This window comes from Sceloporus undulatus, chromosome 6 (assembly GCF_019175285.1).
Source record: "Sceloporus undulatus isolate JIND9_A2432 ecotype Alabama chromosome 6, SceUnd_v1.1, whole genome shotgun sequence".
NCBI classification, from domain to species: Eukaryota; Metazoa; Chordata; class Lepidosauria; order Squamata; family Phrynosomatidae; genus Sceloporus; species Sceloporus undulatus.
In genome coordinates this window covers 165,102,590-165,130,000 of record NC_056527.1, presented here as the reverse complement: position 1 = coordinate 165,130,000, position 27,411 = coordinate 165,102,590, and the positions used below count along the sequence as shown (strand labels likewise).

The 27,411-nt window shown below is 42.0% G+C and overlaps 2 protein-coding genes across 3 annotated transcripts in view; both read right to left on the bottom strand.

The window, feature by feature from the left end:
* ADAMTS17 (ADAM metallopeptidase with thrombospondin type 1 motif 17) overlaps window positions 1-3,549 on the bottom strand; it is a 119,660-nt gene extending 116,111 nt beyond the window's left edge. For both annotated transcript variants that reach the window (XM_042475987.1, XM_042475988.1), the window contains exon 1: window positions 3,355-3,549. In XM_042475987.1, the coding sequence (XP_042331921.1) occupies window positions 3,355-3,424 (70 nt within the window). In that variant the 5' untranslated portion in view covers window positions 3,425-3,549. The remainder of the gene's footprint in view (window positions 1-3,354) is intronic.
* An 11,235-nt stretch (window positions 3,550-14,784) lies between these two features.
* CERS3 (ceramide synthase 3) overlaps window positions 14,785-27,411 on the bottom strand; it is a 32,338-nt gene continuing 19,711 nt past the window's right edge. The window contains exons 10-11 of the mRNA XM_042475928.1: window positions 22,977-23,024; window positions 14,785-15,181 (exon numbers count right to left, since the gene is read on the bottom strand). Of these exons, the coding sequence (XP_042331862.1) occupies window positions 15,053-15,181; window positions 22,977-23,024 (177 nt within the window). The 3' untranslated portion in view covers window positions 14,785-15,052. The remainder of the gene's footprint in view (window positions 15,182-22,976; window positions 23,025-27,411) is intronic.

Here is a 27,411-nt window from a genome sequence, read left to right as displayed (position 1 = left end):
AAGGCAGTCAGGCTGTATTTTATCACCATATCTGTTTAACTTGCACACTGAACATATCATACATAAAGCAGGATTAGACTTGGAGGAAGGAGGTGTGAAAATTGGAGCAAGGAACATCAACAATTTGAGATATGCAGATGACATCATACTATAGCAGAAAATAGCAAGGGCTTGGAACCGTTTCTGAAGAAAGCCAAGAAATAAAGAGCAAAGGCAGGTTTATAGCTGAACATTAAGAAAACAAAAGTAATGACCACAGATGACTTAGATTGCTTTAAAGTAGATGAAGACATTGAAAGACTTCGCGATTTTCCAAACCTTGGCTCAGTCATGAATAAGAACGGAGAGTGCAGTCAAGAGATCAGAAGGGCAGCTAGGAAGGAACTAGACCAGATCCTGAAGTGTAAAGATATAGCACTGAATACTAAAGTTAGGAATTGTCTATGTAATCATATTTCCAATTTCTATGTATGGTTGTACAACAGCTACAACCATAAATTACAAATCTGGCTTGTAATTATGTTTTAGTCCACTTCCTTTGGGACTGTGTTGAACTTTCTACTGTATTTGTTTGTACTGTATATTCAAAATTTCTCTTCCTTGCAGTATTGTTGTGACTTCTATTGTTGTTGTACTCTTTATGGGTTTCACTTTGTTGTATTTTTGTGTGTTTCAAAATCCTGCTCTCCTTGCTTTGCTACATCTTTCTTAAATCTTTATAAACTGGGCCCTTGGCATCTGCTGGGGTTTGGTTCCAGGATCCTCTGTGGTTACCAAAATCCATGGATGCTCAAGTCCCATTAAACATAATGGCATAGTAAAATGGTGCCCCTTATAGCAAATGACAAAATCAAGGTATGCTTTTTGGAACTTATATATTTTAAAAAATACGTTCAAGCCATGGATGGTTGAATCCGTGGATAAAGAATCTGTGGAAACGGAGGGCTGGCTGTAGTTTGCACTCAGTTAATTCAGCAACAGGGTGGGAAGAGGAGGGGGCAAAATCTTGCTCTTCCCAGTTGGCTCAAGCAAAAGCAAACCGCTGCAGCCAAGCTTGCCTTCTCCAGCTTGCCTTTTCTTCTGTAACTTTTGACATCTTGATCACATTCGGATGCTGCTCAGTCGCACGTGCCCCAATCTTTTATCTGGGAAACGTTGGAAGGTATGCGCAGAGCCCACTAAGCCAAATAAAATGTCCTGTAAGTTTGGAATGGGTGCAATAACATCCTAAATCCACAGAACAGTGTTACCTTTATTTGGCCAACCCAAATGCACAATAACATCCCAAATTCACAGGGCTGTAATACCCAAACACACAACAACATTCCAAATCCACATAAAATGATAACAAAATGCACAACATCCCAAATCCACAGGGCCGTAATACCCAAATGCACAACAACATCCCAAATCCACAGAAGAGCGATATACCTTTATGCAACCGACCCAAACGCCCAAAATATAGGATGATTTTGGGTTGGCCGGATAAAGGCATCTCGCCATTTTGTGGATTTGGGATGTCACTGTACTTTGTTATATGGCCAGCACCATTGGGGTGACCAGACATTATAACTGCAAAGGAGGACAAGGCACCACCAAATGTAGGACATCCAAGACAAATGGAAGACATTACAAAACAAAAGCTAAAAAACCACACTCATAGAAATGTCAATAAATGTTTCTTGGTTATGCTCAACATGGAGGACATTGTGACAGTCCTCCTGGAGAGACACAGTTGCAATGTAGGACATATCCAAGGAAAGGAGGACGTGTCTGACTGATCCCTCTAGGAACTCTCTCCTCCTTCTCTTCCCACTCACTCTTCTCAGACCTACCATTCTTGCTTTTGCAAAAGCCAAAAAAGTTAGAGACAGGAGGAAGGGAAAGCAAAGCAGGGGGAATAAAATAACTCCACAACTCCAGAAGTCCTTGCCCTGTTTCGAGGAAACATTTTTTGGTCTTCTGCACAACTGCAATCCTGAGCCAAAGGTAGAGGAGGGAGGAGAAAGCCAAGAGGAGCATCACATTTCAAGCCTGCAAACCAGCTCAGAGAAAAAGAGAAAGAAGTAATAATAAATGCATGGATGCCAAGTTGAGAAAGAAATGCAGGAAGCCAAGTTGAGAAAGGAGGCTGGGAGTTGCAGAGTTAAAGGCCAAGCAGCTTGCTTTTTCCCTTCCTGCAACTTTTGACAACATGAAACCAGAAAATGAAGAATATACAAGTCTGGAAAGACCGAGAGAGAGAGAGAGAGAGATCCTTTTTGGAGAAGTCAAAAGCTGGGATCGCATCATCATCATCATCATCATCATCATCATTATTTATACAAGCCAAGAAGGTGATGGAGAGGAAAGAAAAAGAAGCACCTTGCCCTGATGGGGCTTTTGGCACACTTTGGACGCATGTCATGCGTTGGCGGTGGACCTTCAAGTTCTTATGGGGACACAGTCATGGATTCCCTCCGCCCCATTTTTTGCAAGGTTTGGGGAGAAGGTTAGCTCTGGCTTCCTCTGAGGCTGAGAGAGTGTGACTCAAAAATGTCGCCCAATGGGTTTTCCAAGGCTTAGAGGGGAACCAAACCCAGAGTCGTACATTGGAGAAAGCATGCAGTTTGATACCACCTGGAGCTCCGTCTTGTGGAAACATGGGATCTGTAGTTCGACAAGGTCTTGAATCTTCTCTATCGGTCCCTTGCAGAAAACTACAAATCCCAGGATCTTGTAGGATGGAAAGCAGTGTCAAACTGCATTATTTTGACAGTGTAGATGGACCTAGGGGTCAAGGTGACCGGTGTCCTAACTGCAAAGGAGTCCAAGGCAAAATCGGAGGACACTCAAGGAACAAATGTAGGCCCTGATCAAATAAAAACTGAAAACACACTCTTAGAAAGGTGAATTTATGCTTCTTAGGAAAAGAAGTAAAAATAATGCTCATATCATTTCATGCTTCTTAGTAATAATAATAATAATAATAATAATAATGCTAACAACACTAGTATAAATATACAGCAAATTCATGCTTCCTAGTAAAAGAAATGCTAATAACACTCATATAAAAATAAATTCATGCTTCTTAGTCCTGCTCAATATGGAGGACATTTTGGAACTCCTCCTAAACAGAAGAGAGAAATGGGGGACGCGTCCGGGAAAAGGAGGACGCCTCGGTTGGCCCAGAGTGGGGGCTTCCAACCCCTCAAACAACGTGGTTTTGGATGGTCTTTCTCGCTGTCAGGCTTAGCACTCAAGCAAACCCTTCCCCGGCTCCCCAGGACCTTAAAGCGTCGGATCCGAACCCAGAACCCGAGTTACCTGACGGAGGGGGAGAAAAAGGACCAATAGATCCGGGATGGTTCCTACCTGTGTGGACCTCCGTTGGGCAAAAGAAGAAGATGGGGGAGAGAAGCCAGAGGAAGGAGCCTTCAAACATTTTTCTTTATGGCAGGCAAGGAAGAGGAGGAGAAGGAGCAGAAAAGGTCCTGGATGTCAGCAGCTGGAAGTCCGTCTCTTCGTGCAAAGAAGCTGGAGAAAACCAATTTACCGAGGAACTCAAGGTGGTTGCCTTGCAAAGCCCGAAAAGAAGGAGAGCAAAAGGAAGATGCAAAAAGTAGCCAGCGGAGGAGTGAGTGAAAGAGTGAGAGCATCCTCTCCTCCTCTTTTCCTCCAGAGCGGCTCCTGATTGGCTGCAGGCCTCGCGGAGAGACTCCCTCCGCCCTCTGATTGGCCCCCGGGATTTTAACACACTTCACTATTAAACAGAAAGCCTGGCAAAAGGAGAGGAGGCAGGAGGCCGCCAGGGGGCGCCCCAGAGACACCTGAAAGGAACCAGGTGGGCAGCAGACCCGTCCTCCTTTTCCCGGGCAGGTCCTCGATGCTCATCTTCTGCCCAGGAGGAGGTCCACAATGTCCAACATTCAGAGGGGACCAGACCTGTCCTTCTTCCCCAGGAGATGGCTTCCATTTCCATCTTGTGTCCAGGAGGAGCTCCACAATGTCCTCCATTCTGGTGACCAGACACATCCTTCATGTCCATCTTGTGTCCGAGAGGAATTCCACAATGTCCCCCATTGAGGGTGACCAAGCACATCCTCCTTTTCCTCCTTCTGCCCAGGTCCAGAGGAATTCCATAATGTCCTCCATTCAGTTGACCAGACCAAACTTCCATTTCCATTTTCTGTCCAGAAGGAATTCCGAAATGTCCTACATTCAGGGTGACCAGCCCCAAGCTCCATTTTCATCTTCTACCCAGGAGAAATTCCATGACCTCCTTAGCGTTCTCCTCCAGAACCACAGCTCCAATGAGTTGATTCCATTGGAGAACGTCTGGCATTCACCCAGAGGTCCTATCCGCTTTCTTCACTGTCCAATTCTCACAGCCATCCATGCCCTCCCCATTCCTAGTCTTCTGTGTCCCTGTTAATTCCCATCTCCAAACATTTTGATTGATGAAGATCCTAACACCACATAACCTCGACTTAGTTTGCGTCTGCACAGTTTGCACAGAGGAGAAGTTTATTGGGTCCATCATGGGTCCAATTCATGCTCCGTGGTGATCCTTCAGCGCCTCCATTCACTCTGAATCAAGATCAAGACAGCAAAGGATGCTCTGAGCAGACTAAAGACCATGGGGAAAGGGAACAGCACTGATGTCATGAATCATAGAGTTGGAAGAGACATCAAGGATCATTTCATCCAACCCTTGCCATGCAGGAACTCACAATCAAAGTGTCCCCACACAGATGGCCAAAGCAGAATAGAGTGGCACTATTACTTCCCTTGATGTTGACATTATGCTTCTATTGCAGAGGGCATGAGGCTCCCTGTGGCGGGCAAGCTGCTGACCTCTTCTTGCCTGGCCATGCCAACTCTTGCCACAGCACTATCTAGTTTGCATGCTTCCTCCAGTGCATACGATGAAATGGGACAAAATGGGAGGGCATGTGTGCAAATAGTGCTCCCAGTATTGGCCCATTGTGGATGCTGGTTGTGCAAACAGCTGCAACTAAGGGCATAGAAGCAGCTCTCGAACCCACAATATCTGTTGCATGGGTATCAGTTGGCATTTATTATTCTTGCTATTTATCTTTGTGCCCAGGCCTTGGCTGCTAGTTTTGGGTGCAGAATTTTGGTGAGCTATTGAAAAACAAAATTACTATTTCCTTATTCCAGCTTTTATTCTCTCTCTTTGCCATTTTAAATATCCGCTGGAGAAGCCAAGTATTTCCACCATTATTGCAAAGTTCATAAGCCTTCGGAGACATCCGACAGATGTTACAGACATCTTCGCGGGAAGGACCCCCTTGGCTCTTTGCCTGGAAAGTAAGGGTTAACTTGGAGGCAAATCAAAGTGCTTTTTCCTATATATCCCTCCTCCTCCTCCTTTAGATAGCATCTTTGGCTTCTTCTCAAGGGGATATCTATATTGCATTATACTTGTGACAGTGTAATACTTCCCCAAAACTGTTTGGCTGAGTAGCCGTCCGGTTTCTGGGAGGGAAGCAGAAGCTATCCGTTTGGCTGAGATTGAAATCTCCAAGGGATAGTACCACTGTGACGAGAATAGAGACTGGAAATTCAGGGTGCGTCTACGCTGTCGAAGTGATGCGGTTTGACACCATTTTAAGAAAAATGAAGCAGTGACTTTCTTGGAGAATGTTCCAAAGAGGCCGAATGCCTCTCTCAATAATGATTGTGGGCAAATGAATGGCTAATATTCTTCTGCGCATGCTCCTAGGCTTTTTAAGTTCCATTATGAGTTTTCTTTTATGAAATGCACTTTCACACTGATACACACACACATACCTACTAGATACACCATTACAATGTGGATTCTAGCAGGTATCTACTAGGTATGCCTTTACAGGAAGCTGTGAATCATGAACTAATAAAACTGGAAGAATTATTAATGGCTCATTAAATCTACCAATAATTGACTGCACACTGAATACTGCTAATGACTGATTTCCCCGTTATAATGACGAAGAATTCAACTTACAATCAGAAATGCCAGTCTTCTGCATAGTTTACTATTATACTATGTGTGCCTTCTAGTCGTTTCTGACTTATGACAACTCTATCATGGAGGTTTTCTTGGCAGGTTTCTTCAGAGGGGGTTTGCTACTGCCTTCCCCTGAGGCTGAGAGAGTGTGACTTGCCCAAGGTCGGGCGGTGGGTTTGCATGGCCAAGCCAAGATTCGAACCCTGGTCTTCTAGAGTCATTATACAACACTGAAGCCATTACACCACGGTGGCTCATTACAGCATGCAAATTGCTAATAAAAACATATGTTAACATACCTGTTTTGAAATTTAAAAAAGGAAATGGAGAGTACAGGGGGGTTAGGAGTGGAGGATGCCATGCAATTTGTTGCAAAGGTGAACCATGACCTTCAGGATATTTCACAGGTAGCTTCCCTTCTACAAAGAAGTGTAACTCTGCTGCCACCTGGTGCTCATTTTTAGCAATACAAACAGCTACTAAGGATGGGTGATTTAGGGAGCATCTACACGGCAGAATTAATGCAGTTTGATACCGCTTTAACGGCCATGGCTCAATCCTAGGGAATTCTGGGACTTATAGTTTTGTGAGCTATCTAGCCTTCACTTTCAGAGAGCTGTCACTCATAGTGTCACTGGAGATTATTTTGCTCTGGTGTTTAGCCACGGGAGCATGGTTTTGTCCCAGGTTGGTCACGGGTGTCATTTCAACAGGTAGGTTTCAAAATGGCATCTTCTTGCTCGTTTAGATTTGTAGTTTCTCACTAACCTGGGATTTGTAGTTCTGCAAGATACCCAGCCTTCTCTGGTGCCACAACAAACTGCAAATCCAAGGATTCCATAGGACAAAGCCATGACAGTTAAAGCAATATCAAACTGGATGATTTCTGCAGTGTGTTTTGGACCGGAGTCAGTGATGCAGATGTGTTTGAAACACATTCAAGACATGTAGGGTTTTATACCAGTTTACCCTGGATCTATCCACATCATTTATTCACACAGACGAAAATGCAAATCTTGCAGGAAAACTCGGGGGGAAAAACCTGGAGATTGATTTTCCCAGGTTCTGTGGGGTAAAAAAATTAAAAATCAGATGCATTTGAAATTCATGTGAAAGACACAGATTCAATCCACATTCTAACAGGATCATTTGCACCATCTGAATGACCCCTGAGAGTCATGGAGCCAAGATACAAAGAGTTTTAGGGAATGGTTCAGAGAAGGTAAAAGGATTAAGAAATGGAGCAGTGAAGGTGAAGCAGGAGGCAAAAGGCAAAAGGAGACCAAGGGGTCATAAAAGAGGGAGAGGATTGGGATGCATTTCACATTGTGATTTGAGCTAAACAGGCAATTATTTTGCTCTTGTTAAAAGAAAGAACCAAAAGCCAGCATCAGAGTTCAAGTCTCCATTTAGCCATGGAAACCCACTCTCTCCGTCTCAGCAGAAGGCCAAAGGCAAACCCCTTCTGAACAAATCTTACCAAGAAAACCCCGTGATAGTTTTGCTATAGGGTTGCCATAAGTCAGAAAAGACTTAAAGGCACACAACAACAACTGCAACAGAGAACAGCTGGAACCGATTGCAATATAGATGGTGAATGAAGCGATCATGGAATATTAATTTTAAAATGAGGAAGAGGCATTTGTTGCAGTTATGGAGACCATAAGATTGTTTAGAGACGAGATTAAATATAAGATAGGAACCCAGACAAATCCACAGAGGGAGTTCAAAAGCATTGAACATATAAAGAAGTTAGGTACCTAAACTGGAATGTAGAGATTTGAACCCCAAATCCCCAAGGCCCAAGTCCTACATTCACACCATTGTAACTAGTAAGAATTATGTTGGTGTATCCCAACTAAAATAGACCTTTTGAATGAGCCAATGCTATGGTCAGTCCCACTTGTTCAGATGGGTTTGCTCCAGTTGGCACTACCATCAGGAGTTATTCCTTCTATACTCTGCATTAGGTCCAGTGGATGTTTACAGAGAGATGCATGACTTGAACGATGCCGAGTCTATTGATAATAAAAGCCTGTGGCAACTGAGGGCTCTCAGCTGAAGACAAACTGTGAACAGCACCAGCAAACTGTGGGCCCAGCCCTTCCTTGCGAAGCAGTGATCCAGAAAGTCAGGTGAGTCTCGCTCCCAAAACGCTGGAGCATTCATAATGCACTCTGCCTCCTGGAACATCAAAGCCGGTCTCACTGGGGTCCAATGCTGGTGATTCTGTAGGATGCCTTTTGAGGCTGAAAGGAAGGGAAAAAAGAGACAACCCTGCAAGCAGTGGACAGGCTGCACAAACTCACAGAGAACGTGGACGTTTCCAGCTGAGTAAATAGAAGCTATTCCCCCACCCCAAGAGTTAGACATCAACAACGTAGGATCTAAAGAGGATTGTCATGACTTTGCATTTGGAAAAGGAGCAAAAGGAGGAACAGGGGGGAGGAAGAAAGAAAGGAATCATATGCTGAAGCTCAGGTCAGTTTGTTTGGTGTTACCTTCTAATAAGCCCACCACCTCCAGTAATCCTTCCAAAGCAAGTGGGGGAAAATGTCAGTTAAATAAACTCTCAGATCCCGACTGGAGCCCTCCATGATCAGCAAGGAGGGAGATTAGGTGCCTTTGATCTCCCTCCACTTCCATCTCTTTCATTGGGAAGCCTATTCTTTGACAAGGGATTAATGTCAGGCTCTTCACTTCCTCTCTATTGCCTTAGATCTAGACTGGCTTAGAGGACAGGGCAGAAAGTGAAAAGGTGGGCCTGCCTTCCCCCTTTGCAGGTGTTGTCAAGTTCTGGCCAATTCGCCCATCTCCTCCCCTCCCCATCTCCTCTCTTATGGCCCACCAGAGATGTTTCTGAAAGCACCTACCCTTGATCCAACACCTTTTTGGATCTGTCGCAAAGGCCCGTGTCATATGGAGAACATGGGGACATTGTTTTGGACTGGAGCTCCAAGAATAGCATTGAGAGTTGTTATCATGACTCGTTCCTGGGACCCAAGTTCAGACTATGGAGTTTATCACGCTGGGGCTGATTTTGGCATTAAAGAGAGATTAAAGTGCATTGAAAGCATCCTGCAGATAAAGCGGAAATGGCAAGTAATTGCACAAATGATTATCACACGCAATTGCGCAACTAAAGTGATATTGGAAATACGTTGTCGCTGAAATCCCCAAAGTAAAAAGATGCACGTTAATGCTTCTTTGGCCCAATACACATGGGTGGGAAGTAGTGTGGCGGTGCAAATTCTAGGGCTCGGGAGCACTCAGCAACCGCACATTCTGGAACCCTAGTCCATACAGAAACCGCCATCATGGCCGCCATGATGATACAAGCACGGTGCAGCATCCCAACATCACTGGCAGGAAGTGGTATCATGGCAGCACCCCTTCCTGTTTGCTATGCAGCAAAGAAGAAGCTGCAGCTTCTTTTTGGTGGTGTGTCGGTGCTGCAGCATGCCAATGCTGCAGCACCAATGTGAGACTTACAGGGGTGGCTTTTAGCTGCCCATCTGTACTGCCCCTTTGTGACCACTTTAATGGAAGGTTTTGTGCAACATCGTGTGAAATCATTTCATGTAATTACTTAATTTTTCCAGGACATTCATTGGATAAACTCCCAATCTCCTTCGTGCGATAAATTCATATGAGACAGATAGTGAAGCAGAAGGATGGCTGTCATGCCCAGTTCCTGGGACCCAAGGACTATGGCACAGACAAAGAAACAGAAGGAGAGTGTGATGTGTTAGTGCTTCAGACAGACAGTGATCCTCCCCATCAGCCACAGCAGGCAGACATGGACTTGACAGTACCTACTGCAGCCGACCGCAGATACTGTGTGTTGTATGCCTCCCAGTTGTTTCTGACTTATGGTGACCCTAAGCCTTTCTTGGCAAGATTTGTTCAGAGGAAATTTGCCATTATCTTCGTTCACTAACTGAATGGCAAAGTTTTGCACAACCACCACATAACTGCATATAAACAAAAAATTATGCTCCATCATCTCCACCATCTTGATGTAGCATCTTAAGTTCCATCATCTCGATGTAGCATCTTGGCTGACGTTTAGTATTTATTCATGGATAAACTGAGAGAAGTATCTTAGCATAGCCTTTCCATTTCTAGTCAAAGCTGAGGAAGACACGGCAGCAGAAACAGCTGGGAGTAAATCCAGGGTCAATGCACTATCAGAGGCCATAATTTGTTGGAACAATGGCTTAAGCTGCCTCCAGATGGCTAAAAGGTCTCAGGAAATGCCAGGTTTTGTTCCTGTGCAAAAACCAATTTTTACTTCTGGTATCCAGATGACGTTTTGCTCATTCTGATTCATTCCCAGCAAACTTTTAGTACTTCTGAAGATTTGTTTTTAATTCCCAATCCCCAGGTGTGTTTATATTTAACCCAGTGCATTTCAAAACGAAATGGACTGGTTAATTGCCTGTGTGCATTTCTTCTATCTCTGAACCAGTAAAGATGTCCACCACTGAACACTGCTATTGTTTCCATGCCAAAGATTCAACAGAGATCAAGCAAGGGAAAGAAGATTAAAGGGTGATGTGATGGCCATGTTTAAATATTTGAAGGGAGGTCATATTGAGGATGGAGCAAGCTTGTTGCTATACCACTATGACTCCTGGATGATGATGATGATGATGATGATGATGATGATGATGATAATGGTCCCATGGAAAATCCATTTCTGAAATGTTGCCTGAGACTGGATGTTTCCACCAAAGAAGCACGGCTCCAGGATGTTCTATGAGAGAGACTGTACACATGCGAAACCAAATTGTGTGGTTCACAGCTCCCCCAAAGAAGTAGTCAGATCGATTTCTCACTATACAATCGACACTCACTTTTCTAGTACTTGTGGAGGTTGGAATTCTTTAACACCTGTGCAATGACTAAAAATCTCCCCTGAATCCATCTTTAAAGTGATGCAGCCCCCCTACATGACCATTTCCATGTCTTTTGAGAATGGAAGAGGCCCATTTGGGTGCCTCAAGACATGTCCAGCTGCAGAAAAATAGTTGTATGTGTCTCCACTGATCTCCGATGCTCTCCAATGACACCGAAATGGTTGTCTTCATTGTTGAAAAGGTAGGTTTATGGAAGGAAGGATTTAGTTACAGACACATAACTATATGCCACATGTAAGTCTCCCAATGCAAGATGGCTGTGTCTTTTTAAATGCACCCTTCCTCCCCAAACCAAAGTTTACTTTGAAATTGTAGAAGGAACGTAGGTACAACTAGTCAGCCCTATGACTTTTTAATACAAATTTGGCTTGCATTGATTCTTGCATCCATAATAAATTTTTCCCCCTCTCTCTCTCTTAAATCCGATTACTGCTGACCAACTCCTCTTTGCAGCTGAAAGGACTAGGCAGCAATGCCAGTGGGGACCATGTTTTTCTTTCTAGATCAGCAAAACGCAGAGCTCTTTCCCTTCCCTTCTTCACAGTTTGCAACGTACCTAGAGCCAAAACCCACAGACTCTAATTTCATTTGCATTGCAGGCGTCTCAGCAGCAGGTCAGTATTACATAAATGCACACAGTTATAAGATGCATGAATTCTTTACTGGATCATGAAGCAAGACTAGATAGTTATATTTTGGAGGATAAAAAATTCATTTGGCAAAACCATTAAAAGTCTGGTGTCACCAGCATCATAACCTAAATGATTAACACCAAGAAGATGAAAGGACACGTATGCATTTTTAATATCTTTATTGAAAAACTGGTTGGTCTATTAGAACCTTACATATTGTGTGATGAATTGTTTTTTTTAAAACATGTTGTGTTGTAAACTGAACTCTTCAAAATAGCAGTAGTATTCTTCCTTCCTACACATTTGCACTGGTCAAGCCAAGGTTTAACTCTCATCTATTCCATGCTGTTTTCTTTTCTTTCATCCTAGGTGGCCATCTAGGTTGTCTGATAATGACACCTTCTTATTACCTTGAATCTTTATCTAAACATAGGGAAGAAGTAACATCCTAGACTTAACACACATGCATGCTTAGACCAGGACTTGCATCCTGTTGGCTAATCCCAACTAGACTAGATGCAATCAATTCTTGAATGATAGATAAGTCCCATTGATTAAATGGGTCTACTTTAGTCAAGAATAACAACAGGATATAGGCCCAGGTCTTTCTCACTGGAAACTATAATATACTATATACATTATCCCCAAGCCATTGCCAAACCGTTTTAACCATTTTAACTCCATTTGGCCACTGTGCAATTATTATTATTATTATTATTATTATTATTATTATTAAATAGAACTGGCCAGAAAAGAAGAACAATATATAAATCAGGCACATGGTTAGTGGGAGGTATACAAAGGAGGCTCTAGGTTATAAGGCTCTCGAAGGGTGGTTGGACAATAATTGTGCACTTCATTGTGAAGGTATTGCTGTCTGCCTTGTCTGTTGCAGACGCAACCGAATAAAAAAATATTGTCTGCATGGGAGCAGGCGGTTTAAATCTTCACGTTCCTTACCCTTGCAAGCAGAGAAGCATCACTCCCTCACTGTTGTTATGCAAATATGCAAAGGTTTTTTTTTGTGCAATCCTTGAGGGCTATTTACACTTTGGGACAAGTTTTGTACAGAAAAGGTGATTTAGTGCAAAAACCAGTGCTCTGCCCTGATGCCTACAGTTCCCAGAATTCCATAGCATTGAGCCATGGCAAAGTGGGACCAAACTGGATTATTTCTGCAATGTGGATGCAGCCTGACAGAGCTATTCACAGAGGATACAGAATGCAATGCATCCACCCAAAGTCTCATACATATTACTGTTCACCTCATTCTGTTGCATGTTCAAAGAAGGCCCAGGCACCAATGTAGTGCAAAGGATTTACTGGCTGGACATTGTAACTGACTATCACAAGATCCTTACCAGATGAGAGGCAGTGTGGAATAGTGGTTTGAGTGCTGGACTAGGAATAGAAGAGCTCAGGGTTTGAATACCTGCTCAACCATGGGATCCCACTGCAGTGACAAAGCACAATAAATCTTGCCAAGAGAACCCCAAGATAGGGTTGCCATAAGCCCGAGTCAACACAAAGATACATAACAAGAATAAAGGTGGGTATTTCATCTAGTTTTGAGAAAAATGCACATAGCAGATGAATGTAGGCAGTGATGGATAATAAAAAAGATTCTCCCATTCTCCCTATTCATTTATTTATTTTTACAGGTAGGAGAGGTTTAATACACTCCTGCTTTTATGGGCTATGAAGGATATCTCCTATAGATTTCTAAGATGCTATTTGGGTTCCTTCAAAAATAGACTACAACAGGAGTAAGCAAGCTGGTACTTTCCAGATGTTTTGCATTGCAACTTCAAACCATTGGCAACTCCAAACCATTGGCCATGCTATGTGGAGCTGACCCGACCAGTAGCCCAAAACCATCTGGATGGTGCCATGTTGCCAATCTCCAGATCAAAGGGTAGATTTCCAGATAAAGGGGAATGAGGTAGCTTCAAAGAACACCCATATTGAAGTACTGTAATGGAACAAAAGTGCCAAGAAACTAAAAAATAATTGCTAGGTTTGATAAATATGCTACGTGACAATCTGACAATGACAGCGCTGGCAGAGATGGATCAACACCTACCAAGGATCTCCAGATCTTCTGTCTCTAGAATGACCTAATCTTGGGTTCATTATCACCTGGTATCAGCAGAAAGCTTCTGGAAGCTCAGGAAGACTCTTTCTTGCTTTCCCCAACTGCAAGACATTCAGGAGAAAGGTATAGTGTTTCAAAGGCTGGACATTCTTAGCTACCAAGGACTGAACTGGAAACTTTGAACTATGTATGTGAATGCCTTAGGTATAAGCAAGCAACCGGGAGCATCTTTTGGGGACAGTGAAGTATTCTGAGTCTCCGCTGGACCTTCTGAGATCCAGCAGACTAAAAATACTGTAACCTCCAGTCGGAGGTGGGACTGTGCCTGAACACCAAAGTCTTCCTAAGTAGCTTGTTTCTAGACTCTCGACTGCTGGCTTAGTCTCTAATCTCTAATTCTTTGGCTGCCAGCTCCTTTCTCGACTGCTGACACAGGGCCAACATTAGTAAAAATAAAGGCTTTTATTAAAATGTAATTGATATGTCAGCGCTGCCAACAAGGGACAACAACTCTGGGCTGGACAAAACTGAAAAATGCTGCTCCTTCCCAAAATAATTTATTGGCATCCATTGTTCTAAAGTGGATGGCTGCTGACCTGACAGCTCTAAGATAGAAGAGGTGGGAGAAACAGATGCACCAAGTGTGCATTGGTTGTGACGTGCTAGGCACCAGGAGAAAATCTCACAGGTCTCTTAGGGTTCCTTCCAGCCCATAGAAGATCCTCCTCCAGTTTGCAAAATCTTGCGTCACTCCTGTTCATTGACAAACTGATAGGCAGATGTGTCTAGAGAAAAAAAATGGTATGGAGAACCTTGGTAGAGTCTGCTCTTGACTACATCTTCCACCACTCATCTCCATCAAGAGGGAATTGGATCCAGTTCTCAGAGGAGTATCTCACTGATAAAGACTTGCAGCTCAAGTAGAATACTTAACATTTTACTGAAGGAATTCCAGCAGCATGGCTTTCTCCCCTGTATAAAATAACACTTGGCTCATCGGGGGATGTCTGCACTCACTCCACAGTTCCCAGATCAGGTTAAAACATTATCAGAGGCTCGACAGAGGTGTATAAATGCTCTTATCAAAATGTAACCGTACAAGCAATTCATTTTGAAACTACAACATCCCAAGACCGTCTGGAGATCGTTGAGCATTCCCCAACTTGAAAAGGTCATGTTTGCTGTACACTCTTATACAGCGCATTCAAAATTGGGCCATTAAACACATATTGTAGAGTTAAGCAAGTTATTTTCACTCTTGGGAGAAAAACTGGGCTCTCTTCCAGCTCAAGTGACCGGCAATAAAATCAATCATGGACTCTGGTTAAGATGTTGACGCTAAACTCTCTACTGTAGGATGGGTTACGGGACACAGCAAGCAACGCCACGGGGAAACTCTACTGTCTATATGCTAATGGTTGTTGTTCAGGAGAGGCTGGCTTGATCCGCAGCCGTTCTTGTGTCCGTTTTTCATGTGCGCCTCCTCAGCATCGCTGAATGAATCTTCCTCCTCTTCGTCGCTCCTGTCATCTTTCACGTTCTAGGGAGAGGAAGAGCATTAACCCGCATTAACAGAAGTCAACATGCACTACTGTGTGATAATAGGAAAGCGGAAAAGAGAAAAGGGAAATGGGACAGTGTCCGAAAGAGATTAAATAAGTAGTTCCTGAATACTGAAAGAGATGCTGTGGTCGAATAGCAGGCATGCACTTAATGATACAGTCACAGACTATAATAAATCTGAAAACCATATACCTGATTCATTGCCATTTAACCAGAACCCATGCATTAGCAACCCTCATCAAATGTACATATTAATTGCCATCATCCCAGGTTGTGTTAATCACCAATGGAGGCAGGGCACAATGATGGCACGTTTCATCACGGTTACAGGCAGAACTGCCCAATAGATGAGACAACCCAGTAGAAAAGCCTTCTCACAACCTAGCATCCACCATGTTTCGGACCTTTACTACTACAGCTTTCAACAGCCACAGATAGTTGAGTGTGATGGAACTGTAGTCCAAAACATACAAAAAGTACCAGGCTGACAGTAGAATAATCAAGCTGGTCAAAAAATAAGCAGATCCTGTGCTACAAAGGGATGCAAAGACCTTCGAATCACTAAAATAATAACTATGTGTTGTAATCATTTTTTAACCTATCACTGAAGTGAAGTTGCTGTTTTAACAAGTATATATTATGACATGGAGCTTCAACATTAAATATACTGTACTTACTTACTAATAGTGCCAAATAGTAACATGGGAAACAGTTTGAATGCATTCGTGATATTGTTCTTTCTCACAGCAGAAGGAGCTCCCTTGAGTTTCTTCTCTGTGTTAAGAAGTCATTTAAAGTTGGATTGTGTGAAGGATCCAACACAATATTTCTGAATTTGGCATGAAAGAGAAATCACACTGCCCAGTTGTGCAAATCCATGGCCTCAGTGCACACTGGATCTTTCACATCATGCAGTTCCTAATGGGCCAAAATGCAGTCGGTATTAAGGTGAATGGAAAATGCCAGTGTGAATCTGTCAATGGACAATGAACACAAAGCTAAATAATCCAGTAAGAGCTTGCAGGAGAAAATAACCATGACTTTTCGATATCAATTTATCCCTCACAATATCAGAGACAAACAACGACACACAATAAATGTCTATTGAAAAATAAAGCCCACTCATCTCACTGAGTCTTATTCACAGGTAAGTGGATATATATATAGCATTTCGTCTTCAGTTGGTAGAAGCAACTTCCGTTGTTCCTGTTCGACAAACACAAGAGCGGGGCTTCATTTTGGGGGCTCTCACCTACCTACAAACTCATATAAAAATAAAACACTGGTCTGATTTCCATCCTGCATCCCCACCCACCCATTTGTAGATTAAGTTTGCATGAAATCGGAGTGACGTTAGAAAGGAAAATTAAAGCACCGACTCTTCCAAGACCGACCACACAACATAAACTTCCTGGGGTTCTCACTTTTGTCTTTTCCACGGCATCACGCAGAAGGGTATCCAAACAAACAAACCGTACTGTAAATACTGTAACATAAACTTGGCAGATCATCAGTTAAAAGACAGGAAAAGCAACCTTTCCCACAAAGACAATTGATGAGGTATTATTTGGTTCAAATCACCCGCGGGTCCTTCCTGAGCAGAATCCCACTTTGCCCTTAATAAAAGGCAACAATATTTTCTGGGGGTCCAAGATGACCACCATCAGGAATAGAGAGGAAGAGAAGCCTTCACAAATCAAAAAAGATTATACATGTTGAGCCCCGAGGACAAAAATCTGGTTGCCTTCCAGTCTTTGGGTCAACTTCATGTTGAAGTTGTCTCTGATCCAGCAAAGAACTTGAAGATGTGTTTATGATGAGATGTTTCCTTGCCCCCTATATTACCTGGGACTTGGCTTATTAAAATAAGACATTCTTCATCAAAACTATATGCAGTTTTCTCTTCTGTATTGTGCAACAGCTGAAGACGAGAGCCACAAGGTTTTGCATGTTCAAGTCAATGCGCACTAGCTTCTTCGTCTTTTTAAAATGGACTGCAGAATCAAGTTCTTAGAATTATGTAAAACTTGACCAGTTTGGGACTCAAAATGTGATTCCAAACCCAAACCAAATCCAAACAACCCTGGACTGAAGAGGAATGAACAGAGTTGCATTCTGAAGCCTTGGTGAATAAAAGACCAATTAAAACAGTAATAATGTCATGCATGCAGATGAAAAGGTCACTCTATCTTAATGTCAACATGTGAAAAAGGGCTGTGTGAACATGCCTTCAGGGTGGAATTGAAATGACCCATTAATAATCTGCTAATGCAATGCTTAGGCAAATTTCCCTTTTAATTGATATTAATACCCTACGATGGAGATTTCAAATGACCCAGATTATCATATGGTAATTTTTATCATAATTTCCCTGAAAGATGATTTTATGTGTACACAAAAACACAGAGGAGATTCACTTCTCCTCTGACATGGAAGCCACCATGGCTGAAGAGCAAGGCCAGAGCTTCAAGACCTTTGTACAAGTTCAGTCCTTGACACTTCCCAAGAAAAGGAGGGCCAAGTGGCATGGATGCTGAAGATCCCAGCCAGAGAGACTGGAGTCATATTACCAGTCGGAGTAGGGAGAAACTAGGTCTAAATTCCCTGAAGGGTATCTGTCTGATCATGGAATATAAGCAGGGTCAGACTTAGTTAGTATTTGGATGGGAAGCCACTAAGGAATACCCAGTGCTGTAGGCTATAATTGAGGAAAACACAATGGCAACATAACCATCTCTCAGTATTCCTTGCCTAAGAAATCCCTATGAAGTTTGTGGGGTTGCCATAAATCAAGAGGCAACTTGACGATACAACTGTCTGATGTACCATAGAAGAGCTTCATATGTACATTCTGAAGATGCTTCATGATACTTCCACTTTCCCAGCTCCCTCCCTCAAAGTCTTTCTGCTTTCGCTTTGACTTTAGGCCTCTTAATAGTGTGCAGTGTTCCCAGATGAATCATCTGTTGGAACAACTCTATTTCAGTTCCAGAGTTTGGATGGGACCTGCTATGGGACACTGAGCAAAGACGACACAGGAAGCAACCGGTTTTGTGTTCTGGGTGACTCATCTATTCAGTCCTGGCCACTGAGTGAATCGTTTCAAAGTTTATGAGTGAATGGTTTGAACGTTTACGGGGAGCTACACAAAGGCTACTAAGTCTAAGAGGAAATCATTTATGGCAAGGAGAGAATGTAACATTTTTAGAATCCTTTTCTCTTTTGTAACACCCTTCCGTCAGCTACAGACTACTTCATCAAGTAGATTTGCAGCTAACTGTTTGGTAACCGAACTGTCTCTAAGTTTGATTTCTCATTCCAGCTATAACATAGTGCTCTATTCCCTCTCAACAGCACAAGAATTTCCACTGCAAATTGGACAGGAATGTCTAGGAAACATACCTGTGAAGTATAAGGCCTTCATGCTTCAGCTGGCAAAAATAGTTAGCCCAGATCTGTGGAACGGACACTTTCCCCAAAATATCATATCACAAAATGCTATTACAACATCAAGTTCAACATACACACCTCAAGCTGCATTGTCAATGTGCAGGTGACATGCAACACAATCCTATGATTACTCCGAAGGTAATTTCGATAGGTTTCCAATGTAGTAGTTATATGTATTTGTATCCTATCTCTCACCCAAAATTGGGACTCAAAGTGGCTTAGCATTTTAAAAAGAACAATACGGCTACAAAGCTTCAAGAGTAAAATGGAACTGAATGTTTCAAAGTATTTAAACAACTCAGAACTACACTTAACAAGCTAAAATGTAATCAGAAAGATGAAAAGCTATTAAAAACCGTTGAAGACATAGCACCCTTGGCCTGCTCCTTGAAAACATGCTGTTTTAAGAGGCTATTGGAATAAAAAGGTTTTAAGCTCGAACGGTTTTTAGAGTTTACTCATGTGGGTTTGTGTATATGATTGCAACACAAGCCTCCAAAAGATGGATCCCTTTGAGTGTGAACAGATCTTGAAAAACCAGTAAGCCCAAAGCTTTCTCTATGGGGGCAAATTCTGTTAAACTAGCCCTGTTTTGTTTAACGCCTTCACTTTTGGCCTGTAGTGTAAATCTATGCAGAACTGCACTGTCTTTGCAATCAAAATTAATCCAATAAGAGCCACCACTAATCTATAAATTTATCATTTTCCTCAATCCAAAAAAGCAACAATGCTTAGGCTTGTTACTACTCAGTGGAGTCATAATGGTTTTGAAAAATTACATCAATTCATTTCCTATTCAATCAGGTCCTCCACCGTTTCCGTCCATTCGGCCAGTTGTGTTATTAAAATCCACTAACTCCTCCAGGGTTCGGGGCTTTGGGAGAATGTCAAAAGCCCAGGAGGTACTGCATGAGTCATATGTCCCACTGCTTTCCGAATGAGTCCAATTATAAATCCACTCTTGGCACTGAAACAAAGGACAATATAATAAGCATTTTGATGCTGTTTTGAAATGTCTTTGTTAACCCTAAGACAAAGCTTAGAGTTGAGCTAAAGAGTTCCTTGTTAGGAGACTTTAGTTCATATTATGAATGCTTGCTTAGCCAAAAAAACAGATAGTTAGGTTAGGTATGCTGTATACACTCATGTATAAGTCTAGAAATTTAGGTTTAAAAATTGACCCAAATAACCTGAGTCGACATTGACACGGGTCAATGTAAGTACTGTATTTTAATGCATAGTCAAGAGTTTAATCTGCACTAAAAGCATTGACCTCCTTCTATTCTTTTGTCCATCCAGCCTTTAGTATATGCACCAATAGTTATGCCTGCTGGAATTTTGTAAGTTCTTTGGAATTGTTATCCTTTACTTCATACTTTGCATCCTTCATTATATATGTATCTAGGTTTTACCCTCGACTTATCCACGGGTCATATAAAAATCCATAATTTTGGCCTCAAAACTTGCCCTCGACTTATATATGAGGTCTATTTATAACTGAGTATATACGGCAGAGCACTGTAACTTCAGAATGTCTGGGCTTCACTAAACTGGTGGCTTGCCTATCTGTTGTATTACGAGTTCTATCACCCCCAACAAATATAGGCAACAATGCTGGCTGGGGATGATGGCATTTAAGGTCTACAGGGCATGAGGTTGAGGGAGGCTGGCCTGGGCATTTGCAGTGGTACAACTACTTTGGTGCTTCCACTCTGCCAGACCTGCACAGAACTGCCTCATCCATATGGATCTTCACTCAGGCATGTTTGATGCAACAGTTGTTCATCTTAAGACTTCATAACTTTCCAGCATTTGCATGTAGAGCATATAGGCATAAACTCTGTATGATTTGGATATCTGTCACATTTTCTAGAACTTTACACGTACTGTATATACTCATGTATAAGTCTAGAAATTTAGGTCAAAAAGTTGACTTATATATGGGTCAATATAAGTACTGTATCTTAACTCTTATTTAAAAGAAGGAACCATCCCCTGATGAAAGTCCAGAGTATAATCTGTCCTGGAAGCACTGACCCCCCTCTACTCTCTCATCTATCCAGCCTTAAGAGTGAGCACAAAGATTTATGTCTGCTTGAATTTTGGAAGTTCTTTGACGTTGCTTCATCCTTTAGATCCTTTGTTATATGCCCCTAAGTTTTACACTTGACTTATACAAGGGTCATATCAACGTCCATAATTTTGGCACCCAAACCTGCCCTCGACTTATACTTGAGGTCGACTTATAGTCAAGTAGATAGTTTCTCAGTACTATATTTCCACTCTATGACTTTACTTTTTGTAATTACTTTCCCCGACTTCTTTTACCCCCCCCCCCCCAAACTTTCCATATGCTTCCCCCCACCCCAATCATGGGTCACTCTTTCACTTTTGGCCAGTGATCCTTTTTCTTTCTCAGCTGGTCCTGCTTCGCTCATTGCTTTGTCAAGACCATTGAGGATGCTGCAGGGATAAGGAGAGTCACGGTCACCCCCTTGAGGTCTTTGAAAGAAAGGCAGCTGATAGATTGAAAATGAATGAACTGTTTGGTAAGCCAACACTAGATGTAAAAAAGGCATGGACCCCAGAGAAGAGGAGGTAGGAGGGGATTATGCCCCCACAAGACAAGATTAGAGGGGAGCTGGTCCTCCTCCTGAAACGGTCAAGCAAAATTGGACCACCAAGATTCCTGTGTAGTTGAATCCTCTCCAGAATTATGAATCAGATTTTTTATATTGTTTCTAGTACTCAGACTGTTGTTTTTTTACTTGGGATGAGGATGACTTTTCCACTTTTAACGAAGTGAAACTGTACTTTCATTGTTTTGTCAAAACATAGCTGCAAGTCGTCGAAATTAATAATAAATTGCTTTGCAAACATAATCCCTCTCTTGAAAATTCCTGCAAGAAGGGATGTCTGTTGAACGCAGGATAGCAAAATGAAATGTATGCTCTCCTTGTGTATTCTCCAAATGTCCCGAAGGAAGAGATGGCACAGTTTGCTTGTGCAACTCCTTGTCACAAGATGTACAGGTCCTTGAAGGTATGACCAGGTGTTAAAATAAGATTGCAATTTAGCAACTCTTGGCAACTTGGTAACTTCATGGAAAATGCAGAAAAAAGAAAGGAAGGAAAAAGGAGTCTTGTGGCACTTTTAAGATTAACCAATTTAATTTGGTATAAACTGTCATGGGCTTCATCTGACTCTTTAGATGCATGAAATGCAGCCCAGTAGACAAAAATTTGTGTGTGTGTGGACTGGTGACAGAGAGAGGAAAAACAGTTGTAATAGAACTAGAATAGAATAGATGTAACAGAAGTACAAAATGTGTTCACATCATGATGGGATGGCAAGGACTGATCATAATGGTGGTCATTAAGAGTTTTTCAAAGGATACAGATGGGTGACAAGTACCTGCAAGTGTAGATAAGTGAAACATCCAAGTGTAGATAAGCAAAAATACATATTTAGAAAAGCAGAGGTGAATTAAAGATACCCTTAGTTGGAAATGGGTGCAAAAACTACAGTTAGAAAAATCTGTCCAAAGGACAACCACATTTGTTGGAAGTGGATGGGAAAAAACCCTGCAACTGTGACAACAGAAGAAGGCAATTCATTTCAGTTGTATTCAGTGGAACCAGGATCTTTCAAATACAAAATAGTGTAGAATGCAGAGATTGGGCTTCATAAGAATTAGATGGAACACAAGTTTCTAGCCATGTTAGACCATTGGATTCTCTCCACGCATCGCACATGAGAATTTGATTCAAAGGAAACAGGATTGAAAAACAGTACCCTAAATGGCACCTGTGGGTTATCTGGAACCACCATAAAGTCACAACCCAGTTTCAAATCAATAGAGGAAGAAAGAAGAACTTCAGACCATGTTGTCCCATTGTGGAAAATCCCCATAAGCTCCGGAATAATAGTGCAATTCTATATTTAGTCAAAATTGAGATGGTAAGTCCCCCAATAGTATCAGGCGGATTGGACAATCTACTCCTTTCAGAAAAGCCAGTGGGCCAGCTTCCATCAAATGGGACAAGAGGTCCAGAGGAAAAGTTGATTTTGTGAGGAAATGTGATTTGTATAGATCTCAAGAGAATCAATGGCATATTCGATTTAAAGAAAGAACGTAAACCCCAAGAAGATGAATCAAGAGCTCAGTTTGTAGAGCAGCCATTTTGTAGTGTGGCTTTCATTGGAGATTTCGATAGGTTCCACACAAAAGACAGAGAGAGAGAATAAAAAATGGGGGAGAAGAATCTCAGAGACTGATACACCGTGTCCAGGAGGACATGCGGACATCTGATGCCACTTACCTTGTCATTGCTTATTTTAGCCCAAGCTGGGATAGGAATCCTGAGCACCTGGAAAGGGTAATTGGCTATAAAATTATCGACAACCAAAATAAGAACAGCAGAGGCTGGAGAAATGATGGGTCTGCCTGAAAGTTTCACGTTAGTTTCATTCTATTCCCACCTTCATTCCCTTTGAGAGTTGCTATTAGAGGACTGGCCTCCAGGCTGTTGCTTCTCAGTTTTGAGATCAAGATGGTGCCAAACTACCATATCCTCCATACGCTGCATCTGGGGAAGTTGACCAACTCTATGAAAGTTTATGCTACAGCTTCTTTCTCACAGTTAGTCTCAAAGGTGCTACAAGATCCCTTTGCACTCTTCGGGATGTGAGATTACAGAAAAGCCTATTCCCTAATTTAAAGCCTAATTTTAATAGCCACAGCCTCCTCCCACCACCAAGAAACATGAAGAACACTGACACATCTTTGAAAGAGATTGCTAGCTATTTTGTAAAGCCTGTAGTTCTGACATATCTTTGCTTGGGAGCTTTTTGTTACATTTTTCTCAAAATGGTTTAAGTATTTTGTAAAATGCCTTTGGCTTGGTGCTAAGGAAAAAGTGCTGGTGGGGGGTTGATATCTTAAACCCACAGGCAGGAGAAAGGATGGAGCATATAGGCAGATATGACAGTCAAGCCCAAGAATAATTAGCATACAGTCAAAGTGGCCCTGCAGGAGTTTCAGTTTAGCATTACAAATTCCTTGCAAGGTTTCTCCCTATGTATCAACAATGCCTTACTCATTCATAACTCATATCGCAGTGGAAGAAAATACCTCTTGGTCAGAAGCCCGGTAAAGATGTTGAAGCAGCACCACGCTAAGGATCAGGCTCAAAATGAATCACTGTTAATTGACTCAGAGTAAAGTGGTGCCTCAGCTCTGAAGGTTTTTGCCAGCAAAGCATGGGGTGGAGGAGAGAGTGAGTTTAGGTGGAAGGAAAGATGGAGACGCCCTAAACAACAGTTCACAGCTTGCACATTCAGGCCTGAATCTGTGACTTATGCTGGCCTAGCTGGGGGCTATAGTAGAGGAACTACTCTTGCTGCTGTTGCATAAGGAGCTATCTGGTATCTCATTATGAAACAGTTTTGTCAGGCTGTGCCAAGGATGCTGAACAGTGCCCATCACATCTATGCCCCTTTGGAATGTCCTGCCACTGCGCAGGTGGTCATCTTAACCTCCGCTCTGCAGTCTTCAACCATCCAGATCTCAGGATAAGTATTGGATACTTTGGATTTACTATTCTGAACTCATTTGGAGGCAGTGAGGGAGCTGATGACAACTATACTGGCATAAACAAAGCATTTTTAAGAACAGATTTAGGATTAGATGCTGCCCCTAACCTCTGCACAGGTGGAGGTCCAGTTCTGAAAGTTCTTCTTTGCAGATTTATAGGTTCCTGATCTCTCTGAGGTCTAATCTGCACTGCAGAAATAATGCAGTTTGATGCCGCTTTAACTGCCATGGCTCAATGCTATCGAATCCTGGCATTTGTACTTTGTTGTGGCACCAGAGCTCTCTGACAGAGAAGGCTAAATAGCTCATAAAACTACAAATCGCAGAATCCTATAGCAGTGAGCCATGGCAGTTTAAGCGGTGTCGAACTGCATTATTTCTGCAGTGCAGATTAGACCTGAGGGAATTCTGTTCATTTGTGGAGGGAAAATAATTGAAATGGATCATCTTTTTCCTTTCCTTTCCTTTTTTTTTTTTACATTTAGGATAGAAAGAACTTGATGTTCAAGTATACTGAATGTAGGAGAAAGCCAAACGTGACATATTTTCCCATTGCTCCAGTATTGCCGTTTTGGTGAGGGGATATCCTTTCGCCTTACCTAGGAAAGGGATCTTGCAGTACCTTTGAGACTATTTGTGCCAAAGAAGTTGTAGCATGATCTTTCATAGACTTGGTCTACTGCCAAAGATGCATCGGAGGAAGTAGACCAAGTCTACAAAAGATCATGCTACAACTTCTTTGGCACAAATAGTCTCAATGGTACTGCAAGATCCCTTTGCATACTCATATTCCAGACTAAGATGGAAAGGTAGGGGAAAGAAGTGAAAGGGAAGTGTGGAAGGCTCACCAAGTGGAAGAGGTGGGAGGGAAGTGTGACAAAAGAAGCCCATTTCAATTTGGATCTGGACTCAACTCAAAATGGGTCCGGAGCTTTGAGACCACTTTTCCAAGCTTTGATTCATGTTTAGTGAAGTCATGTCTGCACCCACCCTTTCCCACATAGATATTTTAAATGTGGAAATGGAGCTAAACACGCAGGTGTTATTTTCAGCTTTGACCTTTCCTGTCGCATCTAGTCTGATCCAGATCCTGGTGATGGGCATCCTGTAGACCTTTTACAACAGTGGCATCCTTTAAGAAATGTTTGCTAAAAGCTTTCTGCTTCATCTGCCTTAGCAGGACAGATGCATAACGCTCCTCTTTGTCTCCATTCATTCAGCGCTGGAAACGAATCATTAAATCTCAATGGATTCCCCTTGGCAAGATATTTTCAGTCTGTGCATCCTTTCACATCCTTACTTCTCCATATGCTTAAGACTTTCCCCTTAAAATATCCACCCTATGTTTAGACATTTCAGTTCTGGACATGATGCCGTAGTGTTGGAAGCCTGAACTAAGAGGGTACTGTAACTATCATTTTACAGAAACAAAATGTGTTTCTTAGCAACAGAAATCCATGGACATCAAACCAAAATTAAAAAATAGGAAAGAATGGATGAGTGAGGAATTTGCATTACTGACTGATCTAACCTGAAAATGCATTACGGGGGCAGCAAAAAAATAAAATCTCCTAAAGAAAATGAATTTAAAATGAGTGGTTAAATATTTCAGTATGACAAACACAAAGGTCTAGACTTTTCTGTTTGTAATACTGTTTTTGTTTTTGGTGTAGGTTATTACCTTTTGGTTCAGATTGGTTTAATATTTCACCTTGAAAGTTCCACCTGGGAGCTAAGCTTTTGCAAACGGTTCCCTTGAAATGGCATTTCTCTAGATACTTAAGCTAAAAGATTTTCCATGCAAAATCAAAGGGTTTTTAATACTGGATTATTATGAAACAACAACAACACTATTAATATTAAAGCATATTAATCAATTTTACACTTAAATAATAACAACAATGAGAATATATTATTAATTTTATCAGAATGTATCAATTTCTGTGCAATTTTGGGGCCAGAATAAGAGTTTTTAATAATTAGTTAAAAATAATATTAATATTACACCATATTAAACCATCTGCCAATTAATAATAGTAATAGAGCATGATGTAGTTGTTTAAGCACAAGACTACAACTCTGGGAGATGAGGGTTCGAATCTCCACTAAGCTATGGGTATCCATGGGCACTTTCTCAGCCTCAGAGGAAGGCGAAGGCCTCTGAACAAATCTTGCCAAGAAAACCGCCTTAGTTTTGCCTTAAGTCAGAAACATAGCAACAAATACTGTAATAGTAATACTTGTCAGAGTATAAAGGGTTAAAACACAGCACACAGGGAAATGCTTGATGTGTGTGTGTTTGACCATGAGCATTCAGCAGAAGGACAAGGTTGATTAGCACAGCTGATGCTCATAGGCTCAAGGACACTTTGGTGTCCAAGTGCACGTAGCCATGGATGATGAAACATGTGTCTGGATTACACAGGGGACACATGTCATGGTTACACACCTGAACTCACTGGGTTTGGGAGACCACATGGTCTGGAGTCTATATAAACCCAGGGGTTTCAAGTGATCGCTTGTGGGTTTGTAGTAGGAGTTGGTTTGGTATGCGTTGTGGAGTTTGGAGAGATCTGTATTTGTATTATAGCACTGTGAATAAAGAGCACTTCAGGAGACTTAGCTTCTCTGGTGGTTTATCAGAAGAAGTTTGGCATCGGTTTGCTGTGTCCCCCCCGAAGGTTCCTGCATTGTTTCAGTTCCTGGAAGACATCCAGCTGCTGTTATCTCAACTGCCTTTGAAACCACGTTTCTGCTTCTAAAATTGCTAGCTCTGCTCAAAGGTCTGATTTAACCACAGGACTCGTTTGAGTTGCTGACAGTGGTTGTTGGACCCCAGCAGTTGTGCTGCCAATACTACTGTTATTACTCTTAAAGTGTAATATAATAATTATTATGTTCCATGCCCTCCTACAATGAGTTTCCTCACAAGCAGCAGATTGTGATGAAGAGCAGGAATAACATTCACATAGTTTGCATTCTGCAAGAAAGCAACTATACATTGGCTAACGCCACTTAGAGAGTGCTGAGTTCACAGATAAGAGGTATAGATGTAAACGCTATTGCTATTGTTACCTCCTACGCACAGCTAGTTGTGCCCTAAACGTAGGGTTCAACATTAATTTAATTCCCCCAACCGTTACTAACTTGCAAACTTCCGT